This window comes from Myotis yumanensis, unplaced genomic scaffold, assembly GCF_028538775.1.
Source record: "Myotis yumanensis isolate MYYU_CA2020_CCGP unplaced genomic scaffold, mMyoYum1.0.hap1 SCAF_7, whole genome shotgun sequence".
Taxonomy (NCBI): Eukaryota; Metazoa; Chordata; class Mammalia; order Chiroptera; family Vespertilionidae; genus Myotis; species Myotis yumanensis.
In genome coordinates this window covers 70,217,965-70,236,983 of record NW_027223758.1, presented here as the reverse complement: position 1 = coordinate 70,236,983, position 19,019 = coordinate 70,217,965, and the positions used below count along the sequence as shown (strand labels likewise).

General features: G+C 48.7%; 1 protein-coding gene across 2 annotated transcripts in view; it reads left to right on the top strand.

The window, feature by feature from the left end:
- The first annotated feature begins 13,005 nt into the window (after positions 1-13,005).
- TOX2 (TOX high mobility group box family member 2) overlaps positions 13,006-19,019 on the top strand; it is a 112,917-nt gene continuing 106,903 nt past the window's right edge. For both annotated transcript variants that reach the window (XM_070420910.1, XM_070420911.1), the window contains exon 1: positions 13,006-13,116. In XM_070420910.1, coding sequence (XP_070277011.1) covers positions 13,018-13,116 — 99 coding nt within the window. In that variant the 5' untranslated portion in view covers positions 13,006-13,017. The remainder of the gene's footprint in view (positions 13,117-19,019) is intronic.

Below are 19,019 nucleotides of genomic sequence, written 5' to 3'. Positions count from 1 at the left end.
CCTTGTCCGTGGCCACTACCACAAATCTGTTCCCTGAACCTCCGATTTGTTCACAGACCTGTCACTTCCCCTGTAGGTGCACCAAAAATCTGTGCTGCCCATCCGTGGGGGAACACTGTCTTCAGAAGGTAACTTTCCAGTCTGGAACTACATTTCCCAGCCTGCCTTGCCTCTAAGGTTAGCCCGGGACTAGTTCTCACGAAGGAAAGCTAAGTAGAAGTCATGCATCATTTCCTGATTATAAGCAACTGTGACTTCTCACTGTCCCCTGCCTTTGTCTGCCAGCTCGAGGCAAAGGACTCCAAAGCCTTAAGGGATGGTGGCAGCTAAGGTAAAGCCTGGGTCCCTGAATCACCACATGGAGGAAAGCTGTCAGCCAAGGGAGGAATAACTAGACAGTACTCTCCAGTGAGGTTAAACCATTGAAATTTGGGGGCTATTTGTTACATCATCTAATGTTACCCTAAAAGATGCATATTCTCCAAATAGACTCCTCTCCTGCACACCCTTCCCTGCTTCCTTCCCTTCCAAATCTCTCAGACATAGACAGATGCTATTCAGAACATCTTGATCACTCATGTTATCGATTTAGTCATGGATGGAACAAATGTTTATAGCTCATGTACCACGTGTGAGGAGCAGGGATGAGCATCTGGGACACAATACAGATTCCACCCCTATCCTTTGGGAAGACCAGGGTCTGGCTGCTCCCTCACCGCTGAGTCCAGCTGCTGGCCTGCGGTCTTCTTCTCCCACCTTGGGATCTAGCCCATCCAGTCTTCTGGTTCTGGACTTCCCTTTCTCCAAAGACATCCCATCCTCACTGCCAAGGATGCACCTAGAGATGACCTCCCCCTTAGTACTGCCACTCGCCCATCTTGAATTAATATGTCTGACTTGTAGGCCTCACTGTATCATCCTCAGCCTTCTCACTGTTCCTCCAGCCCCATCCCATGGAGACTTCCAAAACCAGAACCTCCTCCCTTTCTCAGAATCTGCCCCATCCTGCCTTGTCTTCTTTCTCAATCTAGAATTGACTTGAAGGCTGAGAGTTTCCACTGCTCCTTTGCAAATGCCTCCACCCACTGGTGCAGATGGCTGGAGAATCTGGGTGGATTGGGGTGCGGGGGGTGGGGTGGCTGCGTGTTCAGACATCACTGGCAGCCCAAATGGCCCCCCGTGAATTGCTAGGGCCTTCTCATTTATCCTCATTCTTGCCCAGCCTCCTTTTGGACTTGGTACCTCCTCCCTCCAACATACTCTGTTTGAAGATTGGACTGAGGACACTGTTGCCCACCCCTGGGAACAGACACCTGAGTTACTGATGCCTTTGCAAGCTGACCTTGGTGCCTCTTTAAGTGGAAGGATTCAGCCATGGCCACCGGCTAAAGTTAAATGCAGGCTGGATGGCAACTCCACTCATCCCCTTTACACAGTACACGACCTGTACAACTGTGCATGGTCCACTTGACTTCAAGCTCTGAAGCCTGGCTCAAAGGGTCCTCTCTCTGGCTTTGCCTCTCCAGCTGTATCAAGGCCCCTCCCTGCCATGCCTTGTATTCTCTACCAATGACCAGCTTCATAGGAGCAGGGAAGGTTGTACATAACAGGCTACCTCACACCACTCTGTCTCTGTTTGGGCTGTTTCTTTGACCGAAGCGTTCTTCGTTGCTTAGGCAGCTCCTGGTCATTCCTTTGTTTGGGAGTGTCCTCATCCTGGAATTCTTTCTGCACTCCTTACATCCTTCCTTCTTGCCTCCTGCAGCCGCCACCCCCCAGCTCCTACAGATTCTGGGTAACCCCCTTTGGGTACTCACTGCCCTCAACTGCCCACACATCTGTCTGAATGCAGCGCCTCTCAGCAGGGGCCACATCTGTCATCTTGGTAGCCTTCCCCAGCTCTGGACCTGGCAACAGAGGACCGCAGGACATGGAATTCCATGAGGAACATGGCTTCAACCTCTAGGAGGGCCTGATAGGATGAAATGAGTCCATACTGATACTGTAGACTCATTCATGTATGATTTACTGGTTCAACAAATCCTTTCTGAGTACATACTGCGCGCCAGGCAGTGTGCTGGCGCCCGATGCACAGTGACTAAGACAAACACCTTTCCTGGTTATGTCGGCGCTCCCAGTCTTAACGTCCACACACAACTCTGCATCAGAGAGAACTATGAAAGGTGGTTCTGGTGGGAGCAGTGATAGAGGAAAGAAAAAGGGGCTACAAGAGCCTCAAATGGGCTCAACCTATAAGTGGTGGGGGTAGAACCCCAGGGATCTGGCAGCAGCAGGAGACACTGGCCTGTAGCCTGGGCCTGGGGCTGCTCCCTATCAGCCTGTGACCTTGAAAAGCCTAGGCCCGGACGCCTACATGCTGGGCCCCAGCCTTGCTCTCCGGGGACCAGCTCAGCCAGCTTGGGCAAGGCACTGCCCCTCGGGCTTCAACTTTGAAGGAGGAGAGTCCAAGGCTGAAAGGCACTTGAGCCCCAGCTCTCATCCCTGTAATGGGGGGGCTGCCCTTAGTGCAAGCCCCTTGCTTTGGGGTCTAGAGCCTACTCCAGAGCCAGGGGCCATCAGGACCACTTTTAGGGCCAGGGCCAGGCTGCTTGCTAAAATTTGAACAACGCATCTCCTCACCACTGTTGCTAGAGTTGCCATTTTTAATAACCAAGTTCAGGAGACTCAATTAAGATTGGGAGCCTCTCTCCCCCCCAACCCCCACCTCTTTCCAGGGAGGCCTCACAATCAGTGTTTTTCTTTGCGGGAGCACGAGTGGGGCCCTTTGCAGGGGTTTTTGTATGGCAAGCTGCACAGAAAGAGAAAAAAGAAAAAAACAACTTTGGTCCAAAGATGCCCATAATAGGGGGTTTCTTTTCCCGTTTCCCTATGGAAGGTTGTCAACAGTGCAGGCATAATCGGGCGGGCGGCTGCCCTGCTCAGAGAGTGGGACGTGTGCTCCTTTGTTGCGATGGGCTGAATAGGATGTCCCTGCACCCAGACCTGGCCTCCCGGCTAACAAAGGGCCCCTTTGTCACCCTGGCAAAGAGTGCTGCAGAGGTTGCCACAGCAACTCAGGGACACAGACTTAACGTGCAAGTGACATTTCAGATGGGAAAGCGGGCATTCAAAAATTTCAAATTTCTTTATGTATAAAGATTTCCTTCTCTGGATATTTTAAAGGAACCATACAACAGACAAAAGAGAAAAACAAGTAAGCCAACAATAAACACACAGCCAAGCAAACAAACATCATTGCAAGTCAGCATGCTAGTTCCTCCTCCCTTGATGAAAAACTTGGGGAAAAGCCTCATCAAGGGCATCGCCGAGGCCCCTGGGTGAGCTGTGGGTTCTTTTTTACCAAAAGGCAATTGGACACCATTAAAGAAAGTTTGGGGGGAAAATCTGGAATTCCACCTGGGGGACACAGGACACTTGTTCCTCTCTGTCTGTGCTTTCCCTACACACTCCTAGCAGATCCACTGCACGCCAGGCCAGGAGCTGGGGCGGGGGGCGCAAAGATAAATCCAGTGCTTGCTGTCCAAGGTTGCCGGTAGTGGGGTTCCCGTGTGCATGTGACCTCCTTACAACTCCGTGCGCTTTCGGTTGCAGTCTAAGCAGTTGCCCATCGGAAGGAGTAACTGATCCTGCATGGGGGAAGGGGCTGAGCAGGGCTTGATGGGCGGGTGTGGAACCTGAGAAGGGATTTGCTGCCAACCCAGCGTTGGACTTTGTTGCTATTTGCTGGATGGAATGAGGGAGAAAGGCAGAGAAGGAAAGAAGGACTATTTTAAAGGGGAAAACATCATAAATAACATCATAAATATTCAGGCATAAATGTTTGCACACAATCGCCACCACAACATACAACTTTTAATACTCTACTATGACAGTTGAATAAACAATGTTGAAAGAATATTACCGTGAGTGCCTGCATATCCACTACCCAGATTCTGGCCATCAACATTTTACTCTCCTGGCTTTATCACATACTTATCCACTTAGCCATTTCTCTACCCATCTATCAATCCATCTTTTTTTGTTGTTGTTAAAATAAATTTCAAACACGGATATCCTTTAACTCCCCCTAAAATACATCAGACCACATATCATTAATTAGAGTCCAATATTTGTTTACATTTTTTCTTTGGACTTGAAATTTATATGCAATGAAATGTACAAATTTTAAATGAAAATTTGCTGAGTTTTGACAACTCCATCTGCCTGTGTAACTCAAAACTTTATCAACAATATAGAACATTAGGATCAACCAGAAAGTTCCCTCATCCTTCCCAGTCAATCACACACACACACACACACACACACACACACCATTTTGTTATTTGCTTTTCACTTACCATTACAGCAAAATACTTTTTCTATGTTGCTTTATATATATGTGTATATATATTCATTGAGGTTATATATTTTTCTGAGATATATTAATTAATACTTATACATTATGTGAATATATAATATACTATATGTATTTCTTAATGTGTAGGAATACTATTACAGTTTTGAATGTTTATCTTGTATAGAGGAAACTTATTAAACACTCTTATTTTTAAATAGTTTTTCTGTAGAGTCTTTTGGATTTTTCTATATAGATTATCATGTTATCTTGAGAGAGAGAGAGAGAGAGAGAGAGAGAGAGAGAAGGGAGATTGATTTTGCTCTTCCTTTCCAATCATCTTACTATTTCTTTCCTTGTCTTTTCTTATTGCGATGTCCAGCACTCCTTAGAATGGATGTAAAATAGAAATGCTAAAGTCAGTCATTCTTATATTGATTTTAACTTCAATAAACACACAGCTTATGTTTCATCATTAAGTCATTAAGTAGGATACTTATTGTAAATTTTTGGTAATCCTCTTCATCAATTAATAAAGTTTATTGGCACAATTTGGTTATAGTTTACAATGCTTTCTTAGCATCTATTGAAATGATCTGGATTTTATCTTCTAACCTATTGATATAATGTATTATATTAGTAGGTACTATTCATGTTAAACCATCCTTGAATTCCTGAGATAATTGTCAGAACTTCTAATGGGTCGTAATTTATTTTTTAATATGCTGAAAATTCCATTTTCATTTATTTCATTAAGAATTATTTTGCCTCTACATTAATAATTGAAATTGATCTTGAATTTTTTGTGCTGCTATTGCCAAATTTTATGTGTCAAGGTTATACTGATTTTGTCTGAGTTGGGGAAGAAAATTTTTTTTTTTTTTTTTTTTTTAAATATATTTTATTGATTTTTTACAGAGAGGAAGGGAGAGAGATAGAGAGTTAGAAACATCGATGAGAGAGAAACATCGATCAGCCGCCTCCTGCACATCCCCTACTGGGAATGTGCCCGCAACCCAGGTACATGCCCTTGACCGGAATCGAACCCGGGACCCTTCAGTCCGCAGGCCGACGCTCTATCCACTGAGCCAAACCGGTTTTGGCGTGAAAATTTTTGATAATTGATTCAACTTCTTAAATTATAATTGGATTATTACATCATGTTTTTCTTAAGCAGATTTTGGTAAATTATAGTTTTCTAGAAAGTTGCCTATTCCCTCTAGCTTTTCAAGTATATTCCTGTAAATATATTTATAGTATTATCTTATAGTTTTAAAACTCTCCTGTATCTATTACCTAAGCCTTTTCTCTTCTTTTCTTAATTAATTATACTCATGGTTTGTCTATTTCATTAGATTATATTTTTCTATATTCTATATTTTCCATGGTTTTCCAAATTTTCTGCAGTGACTAGCTAAAAAAGAAATAATTAACTTTTTAAAAGAAAATCACAAAGAAAAAATATATAAAGTACCTGGCACTTAGAAGTATTTGGCAAATATTGGTTAAAGTAATATATAAAAAAAATTTTTGAGCACATATCAGAGACTAGAGATTCAACTATGATCAAGACATAATTTGTGCTTTCAAGAGGCTCACAGCTGAATTGGGGAGATAGGCAAGTAAATAATCAACTAACTACAGTGCAGTAAACATAAAAGAGGTGAGAGTACAGGGTGAAATGGGAACACAAAGAAGGGTTTTTGAAGGAGTTGACGTTGAGATGATCACTGTAGGATGAGGGGGAGTTAGCTAGGTGAAAGAGCCGGGTGTCCCTTGGCCCTATCCTTGGAACAGGTTGGAGTGCTGCTGGTGGGTATAATGGATGGGACCCCACTAATGCCAACTGCTGCCCCAGATAATAGCTAGCCACTCAACTAAGTTCCTTAGGGAGATGTATGCAGCAGACATATATGAAGCGAGACTACCTAAGGAAAGCAGAGTTCTCTATTGTTAGATGATCTGAGCCCTGTAGCAGACACTACAGGTGCTCCATTCACATTCATACAAATTCACTCACCATTTCAGCACATGGAACCCCAACTTCTGACAGTTGTTAACCTGCATCTCTTTGTCTAATGTCTTTCTCTGGTTGCCAGAGCCCTGGTCTGCTTAGCAGGCTGAATTGTCTGGGAATTAATGCCCTCTGGGAGCAGCCTTCAGCCATGATTGTCAGGAGTTGGTGGGTAAAGACCCCAACTCCTCGCCTCTCATGTGTGATAACTCTAAGTACATGTTTTCACATTGTTTCCCAGAATTTCCCCATGGAGTTAAACTCCACTTGTCCACGGTGGTAATTTGCCCTTTGTTGACTATCTTCCTTTCCTTGTCTTCCTTTTCCACTCCCCTACCTGTGTGTCTTGGGAATCACTCTCCAATAAAGTATTTGCAATAAGATCCTTGTCTTCGGATCGGCTTTTGGAGGACCCCAACTAAGAGAGGTAAGTTTTCCCAGGGGACCTCCATTTTGCACACCCCAATCTGGCTTTACATATCCCACTACATCTTAACCTGAGTCAGCTCTTATGCACGCTGGCTCCTGGGAATGAAGAGGCAGAGGGGCAGGTATGGCTGGACTTTACCGGCTAATTTGTGACTCCAGTCACTGTCCAATGTGGCTCATCTGTGCCCTGGAATCTGAATAATTTGGAGGCTCCTTCTTCCTGAGCTCGTGAGTGCTTAGATAGGAAGGCACTTGAAAGCTCGCCTCCTCTGGAGGAGGGCATAAAGCATCCATATGGTGTAAGCCCCTGTGCTAGTCAATGGAGGCACCAAAAGGAGTGAGCCATTGCCCCTGCCCCAGAGACACTCATAGGGCAAACGTGTTATTATAGTTTGCTGGAATTGACATTAATAGTCTTGTGTGCAGATGGTTATTGGAACAGCAAATAGGAGCACTGAGTTGGAGTCTTGGTGGTCTTCACCAAAGAGGTGTTACTTGAATAGGGTCTTAAAGAATGGGTTGGAATTTGCTAGGGTTAAAAAAAGAAGGGAATGGGGTTAAGTACGCCCAGACTCTAAAAGCTCCCACCTGGAAGTAACATACCACTTCACTCATGTTCCCTTGGCTAAAGCAAGTCACATGGTTGCTGGGGGCCAGCCCCAGCGGTCCAGGGGTTCCCAAAGGTGTGGACGGAGTCGGCCAAGAATGTTTTACACAGAGACAGCGTTCAGAACTCTCTAGCTTCCCTTAGTCTCCGTGGAGCTTCCCTGTGCCTGGCTGAGGCCACAGAGAGAGATCCCAAGGCAAGCTGGGCCTTTATTTTATAGTGAGAGGTAAACAAGGTAGTGGTTTCCATAGTTACACAGTTCTCGTGAGTTTCACTTGTTTTGGCCACTTCCTGCACTTCCCTCAGCCCATTAGCTTCCCAGATAAGATCTAGAGAGCCTCATAAGGTCAAGCCTAATTATGCTAAGAGGACTGTGCCCTCTAAGCTGGGAATTGTTTGTGACTTTGCCCACAGGTCAGTCCGAGGCTTAACCCTATATCAGCTCCCCACACATGGTCATCCCTAAATTCAAGTGGGAGAAGCACAATTCTATTATAAGGCAGACCATTTATGAACAGGCCTTAGCTCCTCTGCCACAGCTGTTCTTCAGTGGTTGGTCATTTTTATTTAAAGCCAAGTCTTTCCCCAGGTAAGGGTGGAGTGGGACCCATGGGTAAGTGACCACATGTATTAACCATGTCTTTTCTGTATTTGATGCTTTGACAACAGGGGCCTTGAAGACAGACCCTTCCAGGGTTAGCCAACGCCTAGAGAAGGTAAACAATTCTCCTGTGCATGTGCTTTTCCAGTGTAAACAAAACAATCCAGAACCCACACCACCAGCCACCTCCTTCATCCAGTTCTCATACCCCAGGCCACCTGCCCTCATCACTGAGGGACAGGTATCAGACAACTAGGGACAGCCCCTTGGCCCTAGAGCCTGTTAAAATTATTCAAATTAGCCAACCCTAAATCTGCTTACCGGGCCTCATCCATCATTTCCTGCATAAACCACAATTCTGCCTTCTCCCTCCTGACTGACCCTGGTGCTTCCCCCTGTGGTCCCCCAGGGCGTGGCATGCCCCCTCCTCTTGGGAACTGTAACAAATTATCTTTTTAAAAATATATTTTTATTGATTTCAGAGAGGAAGGCAGAGGGAGAGAGAGACACAGAAACATCAATGATGAGAGAGAATCATTGATTGATTGCCTCCTGCACGCCCCATACTGGGAATTGAGCCCACAACCCAGGCATGTGCTCCAACCAGAATTGAATTGCAACCTCCTGGCTCATAAGTTGACGCTGAACCACTGAGATATACTGGCCCGGCCAAACTATCTTTTCAATGGCAACTGTCTCCTTATCTTTTTGCCTTGCTGCACCTAAATAATAATAAAGCATAGTAAGATATATCTATATTTTGATATCTCAGCTATTTATGATACCCAAAACTGAGAATTAGAAGATAAACAAGCAGATATTCTGGGTTCCTAAACTGGGTTGTTGCAGGCAAGGCATGACCAAGCTGTCCTGAGCCAGCTGGTCACTGTCTGAGACCTGGGGCTCTGCTCTCACAGATCCCACATAGGGTTAAGAGGTAGAGAGAAGAAGGGCTCAAGCCCTACCTCCATCCTGAGGACAGTAAATGAGGCTGGGTGTTTCTTTGGGAGAACGGAATCATCAATTTCCTATCTGATCAACTGCCAACATAAGAAGGCAAGTCCAAGATTTGGGGTGTGCATAACTTCCCTGCTGGGCTTCACTGCCAGACTTCCCAGAGACCTCCTTGGTGCTGTGCTCTAGGTGGGATCTTCAGGCTTAGGTACTGCTAATTAGTCCTGCTATTAACACTGTGATGGTGAGCATTCCTCCCTGGGCCTCATTCTTCTGATCTATAAAATGGCCACAGCAGTCCTATTTCCTGACCCAGAGGATGGCTGTGAGGATTGACCTCCCCAATGCACAACAGAGCAGGCATCTACACAAAACAAAATAAAATGGGGAAAAAAAAACCCACCACAAAACAACACCCACATAAAACCTCCCAATGTTACACTAAGTAGTATAATTATGGTGAAATATTGATAGCTTTACTTTTGAGATCAGGAATGAGACAAGGATGCCTGCTATCATTACTTCTTTCCAAAATTATACTAGCAATACTAGCCAGTGTAATAAGCCAAGAAAAATAAATTGAATGTATAAGGACTAAAAAGGAAAGGTTAAAACTCGTTTTTGCAGATGAGATAGAATATGGTATATATATTTTAAAAGCCAAAGAATCTACAGATTGTTAGAATAATTGAGTTTGGCAATGTTGCTAGATACAAGGGCATTATACACAAGTCTACTTCTATATACGTTCCAGAGCTATATTGCTGAGTAACAAATCATCCCAAAACTTCAAGGATTAAAATAGCAATAATCATTTAATCACTTATTATCTCTCGTGGTTTCTGTGCATTTTGGATTCATGAAGGGCTCAGCTGGATGTTTCAGGGTTTTCATATGGTTGCATTCAGACAGTGGATGGAGCTGGAATAGCAGGGGCTGGCCCTACTGAGGACTGGCTAGTCATCTTCCTCTTCATTTTGTCTCAGGGTCTCTGCATGTGGCCTAGGGTTTCAAAGACAAATGTCCCAAGAGAGGGAGTCATGCAGCATCACTTCTGCCACGTTCTATTTATTAAAAAACAAAACAAAACACTAAGACCAACCATTTTAAAGAGGAAGGCTATTAGACTCCACCCCTTAGGAAGAGTGTCAAAGAATTTGTTGACTTGTTTTAAAGCCACCATGCAATACAGGCAACAAAATAAAACACCATATAGAGAAACCATTGATAATAGTACCAAAAACATAAACACTCAGGACTATATCTAGTAAAAAATGTACAAGGCCTCTACATAGAAAACTACAAAACATTGCTGAGAGAACCTTAAAGAAAACCCCTAAACAAAGGAAGGGACATACTATGTTTATGGATAGACAGACAATATTGAAAATGTCAATTTTACCCAAATTGATCTAAAAATTCAATGTGATAGCAATAAAAATTCCAGCAGGATTGTGTGTGTGTGTGTGTGTGTGTGTGTGTAAATAGACAAGCTGATTTAAAAAAATATATATTTTTTATTGATTTCAGAGAGGAAGGAAGAGGGAGAGAGAAATAGAAACATCAATGATGAGAGAGAAAATCATTGATCATCTGCCTCCTTGATGCCCCACACTGGGGATTGAGCCCACAACTCAGGCATGTGCCCTGATTGGGAATTGCACTGGGACCTCCTGGTTCATAGATTGACATTCAACCACTGAGTCATGCTCCTGGGCCAGACAAGTTGATTTTAAAACTTCTATGGAAGTGCAAAGGTCAGGGACAGCCAAAGCAGTCTTGAAGAAAGAAGTGGGTAGACTTTTCTATAGGAATTAAGACACTCAAAAGCTACAGTAATCCAGTCAGTGTGGGAATGGCACAAGGAGAGAAAAACGGACCAATGGAACAGACTAGAGAATTCAGAAACAGTCCCATGCACACACGGACTACTTGATTTATGACAAAGTTAACACTGCAGAGAAGTGGCAGGGGGAGTGATCTTTTCAACAAATAATGCTGGGTCAGTTGGATGTCCAGATGGAAAAAAGGAAAGGAGCCAGTGGGAAATTCCTTCTGATGAGATATGGCCATGTATTTCTAGAAACAATGACTGCTGAAATTTATTTACTAGTTTTTTCCTTTCGGAGCTGTAATTTCCCTCTGCTGTTCCACAATCTTTGGTGAAAACGTTTCTCAGACATAACTTGTATTAATGGATCCTTATGGCCACTGTTGACAAAATAAAGTCCAAACCTACAGAAATACTTTATAAGAGTTTATTTGAGTCAAATCTGAGGCCTGACCCAGAAGCAAAATCTCAAAGCATTAAGAAAATGCTTTGAAGAATGGCTGTTTTGCAGTTCTTTTTATGCATTTAGAATTAAAGGCGAGAATGTAAGCAAAGTTACATGAAGTCCATTGGTAGTAGCTTAAGGAAGTGGAAGAAAGCAAAGTGGGGAAATCTCTAGGACTGGAAAAAAGTAAATGGAGAGATACATATTTCCTTTACATTGCTGGGTACCGGAGAGTTTACATTAAACAATTATAGTAATTAGAGATGGTGTGTAGGCAACAAGATAACAGTGAGGGGTCTCCTGTGGTTTTGTGCTCTGGTGCTGGTGGTTGTGCCTCTGAGGGACCTGGAAAACAAAATTATTCTGACAGTTCAAAGGTATGTTATCCTAAATGCAAAATAATGGACAGGGCTTGCTTAAGGTAATAACTGACCTTGCTAAAGAAGCTATGGGCCTGAAAGGTTACTACCCACTAGAATGCAATCAGGAATTTATGATCACATCATCCTATGTGGTTACTTTCCATCACTGAGTTAGTTAGGCTTGCCTTGAGGGTGCCCCCCGCTCCCCTCCCCCCCCCCCCCCCAACGGTAGCCTGTCAGGTCTGCTATGTAGCACCTTTTATGTTCACCTCACAAATAGAGGACCAAGTAGCAGCTGGGGGCTAAGTTCCACGCTGGCTCCTGAGTGAGCAAAAGGCTCACTCCCTTCTCTCCAAATAGCATCCCCTGCTCCATCCTGACCCACTTCCGGCCTCCTGGCCCTCCCCAGCCAGGCAGTGGTGGAGCGGTCGGTAGGAGGTAAGGGAGTGCAGACTGCCAGTGCAGACAACTCTTGGATAAAAAGGGGAGGAGCAACAGACCAGCTGCCAACAGGTGATGTGAGGAGTGAGGGGGCTTCTTGTGGGTGTGCGAGAGGGACCCTGCTTCCGTCACCTCTTGCCCGGCCATGGGAGCCATCCCATTTCTGTCCAGGATCCCATGAGGTGGGGCAGGTTCTGGACCCCTCCTGAGAACTTCAGTTTCTAGACCGTTCCTATGCCCCCCCCCCCCCCCCCCCAGTCATTAAAGGGGGCAGCATCCTTCTTCCTTCTCCCAGTGGTTTCCGTCTTGGGAACTCTGGAGGCAGCGGAGCCCATGCATCTGGAGCTCCATAACTGACAAAAAAGTCCTTGCCTCAGTTTCCTCTTATGTAAAGTGAGAGATTAAGCGAGCAATCTCCCAGGGCCCCTTTCGCAGGGACTCGGATCAGTGGGACAAGTAGGCAGCCCCTTGCCCCCTGACCCCCACCCCAGAAAGCACCCATCTCCGAAGGTGTTCCTCCCTCTCCCCCGCCACCCCAAGCCGCGTGGGGCCCACTGTCGCCTTAACTATTTAGGGCGAGGGGTGCCCCACTTCTGGGGAGGAGTGGCTTAGGGGCTTCTCTCTCCTCTCACCCTTGGTGGCGAAAGGCGGGACGGAAAGGGTCTCCCGGACAGGCGCACAGCCCTCCCGGACTCCTGGGGCGGACGGCCAGACCCGGGACCCTTCGGTGGCCCGGCCAGGAGGAGGGGCCTCACCTCTGCGTCCCGGCCCCGGGCCCCCGGCCCCCGGCGGCGCCCGAGGCCGGAACAATAGCGCGCGCGGGCGCGGGCGGGGGCGGGGGCGGGGCGGGGCGGGGCGGGGCGCTCCGCCGGGCACCGCCCCCGGCCCGCCCCCCACGCTCGCACACCCGCTCTCACACCGACTCCCACCCGCCGCCCGCCCAGGCACTGCCCGCGGAGCCGCCGCCGCCGCGCCCGCCATGGACGTCCGCCTGTACCCCTCGGCGCCCCCGGTGGGCGCGCGGCCCGGGGCCGAGCCGGCCGGCCTGGCGCACCTGGACTACTACCACTGCGGCAAGGTAGGGCGGTGGGGGCCCGCGGGGGGCAGCCCGCGCCTTCGGACCCAGCCGAAGCCCGAGCGCCCCGGGCTGGAGCCCGGGCTGGAGTCACCTGGCGGCGTCCTCTCGGGGACACGCGCGGGGGAGGGGGGTGCCGGCGGCGCCCACGCGCGGAGAGGCGCAAACCGCAGCCCCGCCGACGGGCACACGCCGCTCGCACGGATCCCTGCGGTGACACTCACGCCCCGAGTTGCTCTCATCACAGGCAGAAGTCACTCCGACAGGCGCTCACGCGACGACAGGGACACTCGCGCGTACCCATGCCCCCCGACAGCCACCATTCATTCACCAGCGGACCCGCGGTCACACCGACAGCCACGCACCCGCCTGCAGCCTCGCCGTCCCGCCCGAGCCACCCTGGCAGTCACGCACAGTGACACGCGCCCCTCGCCCACACGCACACACGGTCACACCGCCGCGCACAAGCCACCCGCGCGCCACACACCTCGCTCCACGCCCGCCCGCCCGCGGTCACGCCCAGCCACAACTGGGGACGGGCACACAAAGAAGGTGCTCCGACAGCCAAACGCTCGCACTCCCGACGACTCCCACGGGCACACGCCGCCACGCACAGCCGCCCAGGGACGGTGACCCTCGGGCACACTGACCGCCCTGACGGCCACGGCCACACGCGGTCACGCAGGGGCAGCCGCAGCCGCAGCCCCGCGCCGCCCCTCCCCCACCGGGTCAGCCACCCTCGCGCGTCAGGGTCCAACTTCTCTGGCTTCGCGGCGCACTAATTGGGCCGCTGACTAATTGGCTGTTCCTGCCCGGCGGGCCGCGGATTCCGAGTTTTCAATGGCCAATCCAGGCCTGCTCCCTCCCCGAGCGGTGCACGGGGCGTCCCTCCAGGCAGGGGCTGCCGTGAGGGGCGCCGCCCTCCCCTCCCCAGACCGGCTCCCCCCACCCCCGCCAGGTTCCCGCGGCGCTGCGTGTCTGGAGCCCAGGGCAGGAGACGTCCACTCGCGCTCCCCACGCTCAGCAGCCCGGGTCCGTTAGGTGCACCTGCGCCCTCTGCATCTCTTCCTTCGCCCGAGAGGAAACTTTAAAACTTAGTTAGGAGCGAGACTGTCCGTGCGTCCGCGGGTCGGTGCATCTGTCCGGGGCCGGCTGGAGCCGAGCGCGGCTCTTCGTCACTCGGAGCCCGGATTGAACGGCGCGCGTGGGTTTCCTCGCGGCCCTGGCGCAGATGCGCGGGCTCGGTGGCGCTGCTCGGTGAGTGGTGAGTGCGCGTCGGGCGGTGGGATCGCGGCCCTCCCAGGGTCTTAGCCCCACCCCACCCCCTGGCGTTTCCTCCGGCCCCTGGCTGTGGGGGTGCTGTGGCACGCGGGGCTCCCGCGGCCGGGCCTCTGAGTGCGTCCCGAGGCCCTGGGGAGCGGCTGGAGGAGCCCTGGCAAAGCCCTCCGCAGTTTGCCCCTGGCGGGGCGTGGGGTTGGGGCCATAGGGCCTGGGGCGGCCTGGGGGTGGGCGGCTAGTGAGGGCTCTCCAGGATGGCTGTGATTATCTTTTGTCCCGTGACCGGCAAAGTTGGAAGTCGAAGAGGGGGATGGTGTGTGTCCTGAGGAGAAGACTGGTTCTCTGGCCGTTTCCAATATGATGGAGGAAAAATTGATATAAAGTAGCAAGTGAAGTCTTCAGGGAGGAGAAGACAGTTAGGTGTGGGGGCAGCTGGTCTGTCTTCTGCCCTTGGTTTTGTTATTTTTTAAAATATGAAGTTGGCAAGGCTCCAGCCTTTGGTTTGGGGATACGTCTGGGGATTGGGCATTTGTGCCTCAGAGTCTCGTTGGGTGGGTGTCCCTCGTCCAGGGAGTCCTCCTTGGGGGGCTGGTGTTTCTGTAAACCTCTCTAGAGCAGGGCAGTCCCTTATGGGAGCCTTTGGGAGGCGGCACTCAGCCAAGGGCCCTGCTCTATCCTGATGCTCTGTAAAGCTCTGACTCAGCACCAGGAACCCGTGTGAAAACCCTGGCCGGGAGGGAAAGGCACAGGGAATGAGAAACTGGTGATTCCGGCTTCTGTCTGTGGTCTAGGACCCGCACCTGTCCCAGGGCTGAGGGTGTGTCCAAGTGGAGCAGGGTGGCCAGCTGAGCCAGGAGGATGGGCGAAAGAAAGGTCTGACCTTGCACTTGGATGTGCGGCACGCTTCTCGGTCCTTCAGGCTTGTGGCATGGAAGGCATGGCAAGTCACTTGGCTCAGCTAGGGGTGGGTCAGAGGCCTGTTAGAAGCAGATCCCAAGTGGTCAGGGGCCTTCTGTAGTGATGGTTGGGGAATGGGGCGTTATGACCAGAAGCTGATGGGGAGGGATTGGGGAGGGGAATGCCCAGGCTCCATCCTTCAGCTGCTCACTGTCAGAACCGGAGGAGAAACCAAAATGCAGCCGTGGTCGCACTTAGGGCCCGTAGATGGGGCTGCAGAACCAGGACATGGGCCGCACACTGGGGGCTGGGTCCTTGGTGTCCAGACAATAGGCTTGTCCCCCGGGGACCCAGGCCTGAGAAACACAAGGGCAAGCATTTGCCCAAGTGATACCGGACAATCACTGTGCAGTTGACCTGGAAGGGCCCTTGGCGACTGTTCCCTTGGTGACTGTCCCCTTAGCGATCCTCTACACAGAGATTCCAGCCTCTTTAAACCAAAGTCATGAGCAGTGGCTGTTCTTTTGGTATCTCTTGTTTGAGAAAATACACAATGGCAAAACGCTGCTATGGTTTTATTTTTGCTTTAGATGTGTATTTTATTAATCAATAATATTAGCATGCATTTTAAAAAATAGCTTACCAAGATGTGAGGCAGGCACATTACTTATTGTATATAATAACAGTGCTTGGTGAGCAGAGGTGCTTGTGGTCCTGTGGCCCCTAGGATCTGGGGCACCATTCTGGGAACCATCGATCCCCTCCTTCCTTGCTTCACAGAAGGGGAAACTTAGTCATGGAATAGTGTACTCAGAGGTTACAAGGCAAGAAGAGAACAGAGCTGAGGCCTGAACGCAGGTTTCTTGCCTCTCAGCTTGACACTCATCTGGCCTCCCCACAAGCCTCTGTTGTGGTTGGGGGACTCGGGGGCTGTGACAGCCTTCCTAGGGTAACTGTGAATACCCTTCATTCAGATTTTGGCAGGGTACTTCACCACACTGGGCATTGTCTTAGGCTCCCTGCTCCACTAGGGCAGACGTATGTAAGCTGGCCATTGGTTTGGGCAAACCTGGGTTCAAATCTCCATTATGTCTTTGTGACCCAGGGCAAATGATTTCTTAGCTCATTTTTTGTTGGGATATGATTTACATACTATAAAATGCAAATATTAAGTGCACAGTGGTTTTGATGGCAACCACCATCCCATTCCAGATATACTAGTAGAAGCATTTCCATCACCCCAGAAAGTTCCCTCATACTCCTTTCTAGTCTATACCCCTTCCCCCCCTCTAGAAGAAACTGCATATCTGATTTCTATTATCAAGCTTTGTTCAAGTTCAGTTTAAGTGTACGAAGTATATTTAAGTTTTACAACTTCATATGCAGCATATGTATTTTTGTCTGGCTTCTTTTTGCTCAACACAGTGTCTTTAAGATTCATTGTATTGTGTATATCCATAGTTTGTTCCATTTTATGGCTAAGTTATATTACATTGTATGATGTAGCACAATTGCATTATCTATTCACCTGATGATAGATATTGGGTTTGTTTCCAGACTGAGCTATTATAAATAAAGCTGCAGTGAACATTCTTATAAAAGTATTTTTGTGGGTGGGACAAAGAATTTAATATCTCTGAGCTTCGTTGTTCTCCCAAAGACAGCATTGACTGCCTCAGAGGTTTGGGAGGGTTAAATGAGAATGTAGGCTAGGATAGTCCTTGGTACATGCCAGCTATGAATTACATAATGATGGTACCAACCACCTGGAACCTATCCTGGTAAGAGGCTTAGCATCTCTGTGTTTTAAGCATCTTTCATCACTGGTCCAAACATCCTTCAAGGCCAACCTGGGTATGACTTTTTCCCATGCAGTGCTCCATGGCCAACCACCTTCTTTCTTCTCCATGCTACCCCCAAACTGGTACTGCATGGGATTCAGCATGTTCTGCCATCCATCAATAGATCAACAGTTATTGAGCATCTCTTTGTGCTAGGCACTGTGCTGGGCAACCGATGCTATAGCATTGAACAAATATAAGTCAGATCGCTGCCCCCTGGAGCTGATAAATAGTATGGAAGTCATAAGTACTGGTGTATGGGTGAAATATGTGGTATTGTGACCAATGGCAATACAGTTATGGAGAAAATGAAGCCAGGAAGAGGGTTAGGGTTGCCAAGGCCAGATGCTGGTTTGCAAATAGGGAGGTTGGGGAAAGCCTTGTGGTCTCAACCAGTGGTTCTCAAATTTCTGTACACGTTAAGAATCACCTGGCCCTGGCTGGCGTGACTCAGTTGGTTGGACATCATCCTGTGCACCAAAAAGTTGCCGATTCGATTTCTAGTCAGGGCACATGCCCAGGTTGCTGTCTTGATCCCTGGTAGGGGGTGTGCAGGAAGCAGCTGATCGATGTTTCTCTTTCACATCGATATTCCTCTCTCTCTCTCTCTCTCTCTCTCTCTCTCTCTCTCAAAGATTAAAAAAAAATCATCTGGCAAGATTTTAAAAACAGATTTCTGGGCTCCCCCACCAGAGATTCTGATTCAGTGGGGCTGGGGTCCTGAGAACTTGCATGTTTAATGAGCTCCCAGGTGAGGCTGCTGCTGGTCCAGCAACCACACTGTAGGTAGTAATGGTTTGGTTGTTTGTGGGCTCCCAGCAGGCAGGAACCATGCCCAGCACCTGGCACAGTGCCTGGCCCATAATTATTCAGGAAATATGTGCTGGTGCGTGAATGAGTCAACTCTTCACCCACCCACACAGCTCTGGAAACAGCATCTTGTACCTGGCTGGGATCTACACAAGTTTGGTTATGAATGATTGGCGTCTCCTTGTGATAAAAATCCATGAAGTCGGAATTGCTATTCCCACCTTATCTGGACTGGAGATACGTGGGCCCTGCTCAGTGTCCCTGCTGGGTGAGGTCCTCACAGCTTTTTTCTGCAGGGGCACAGGTGGATGTGGGTGGACGTGGAAAGAGCCCCGGGCCAGGTGAGCTCTGAGCTGAGATGGCGGGTCCCAGGGAATTCTGGAAGGATGCCTGCATCTCTGTTAGGGGGTTCTTTTTTACTTTCCATCTATAGCTCCTCCCCCAGCCTGTCCTGAAGGATCCTCTAGGATCACACTTCTGTACCTTACCAATCTCAGGAGGGGTAGCCCAGCCTGGTACTGCTGCCCCCAGTCTACTGGCTGACCTTGAGCGTGGCAGTGGCCTTCTTTGAGCAAATCAGTGACTATGAGCCTAGTGAGATAGGGAGCTGTGGTGTGGAAACACAAGGAAATAAAGGCTGGGCATGTCTTTTATAACTGTTGGAGTGTACCCAGCAAGGAAGAGGATGATGATGAGTCCTCACAGGGCAGTCACCACTATCTCTACCTTAACTTTTGTATCCCCATAAGTCTGGCACATAAGTGCTCAATAAGTACAGGGTGGGCAAAAGTCGGTTTATAGTTGTTCATAATTAATCAATAATAATAAAAGAATGAACTCGGTTTCCCATATTCACAACTGTAAACCCACTTTTGTCCCACCCCGTATTTACTGAATGAATGAATGAATGAATGAATGAATTCAGGGTAGCCTGTTGTACCCTCTGGCTCAAGGAACTTAGCATCTGTTTGGCTCATAATCTGAAGACTTTGTGGTGAGCACATTAAGTCCACAATAGGGCTGGGGCCAGCTATCTTTTGGCTGACCTGTCATTCTTAGGGGGCCATCCCTGACAGAGAA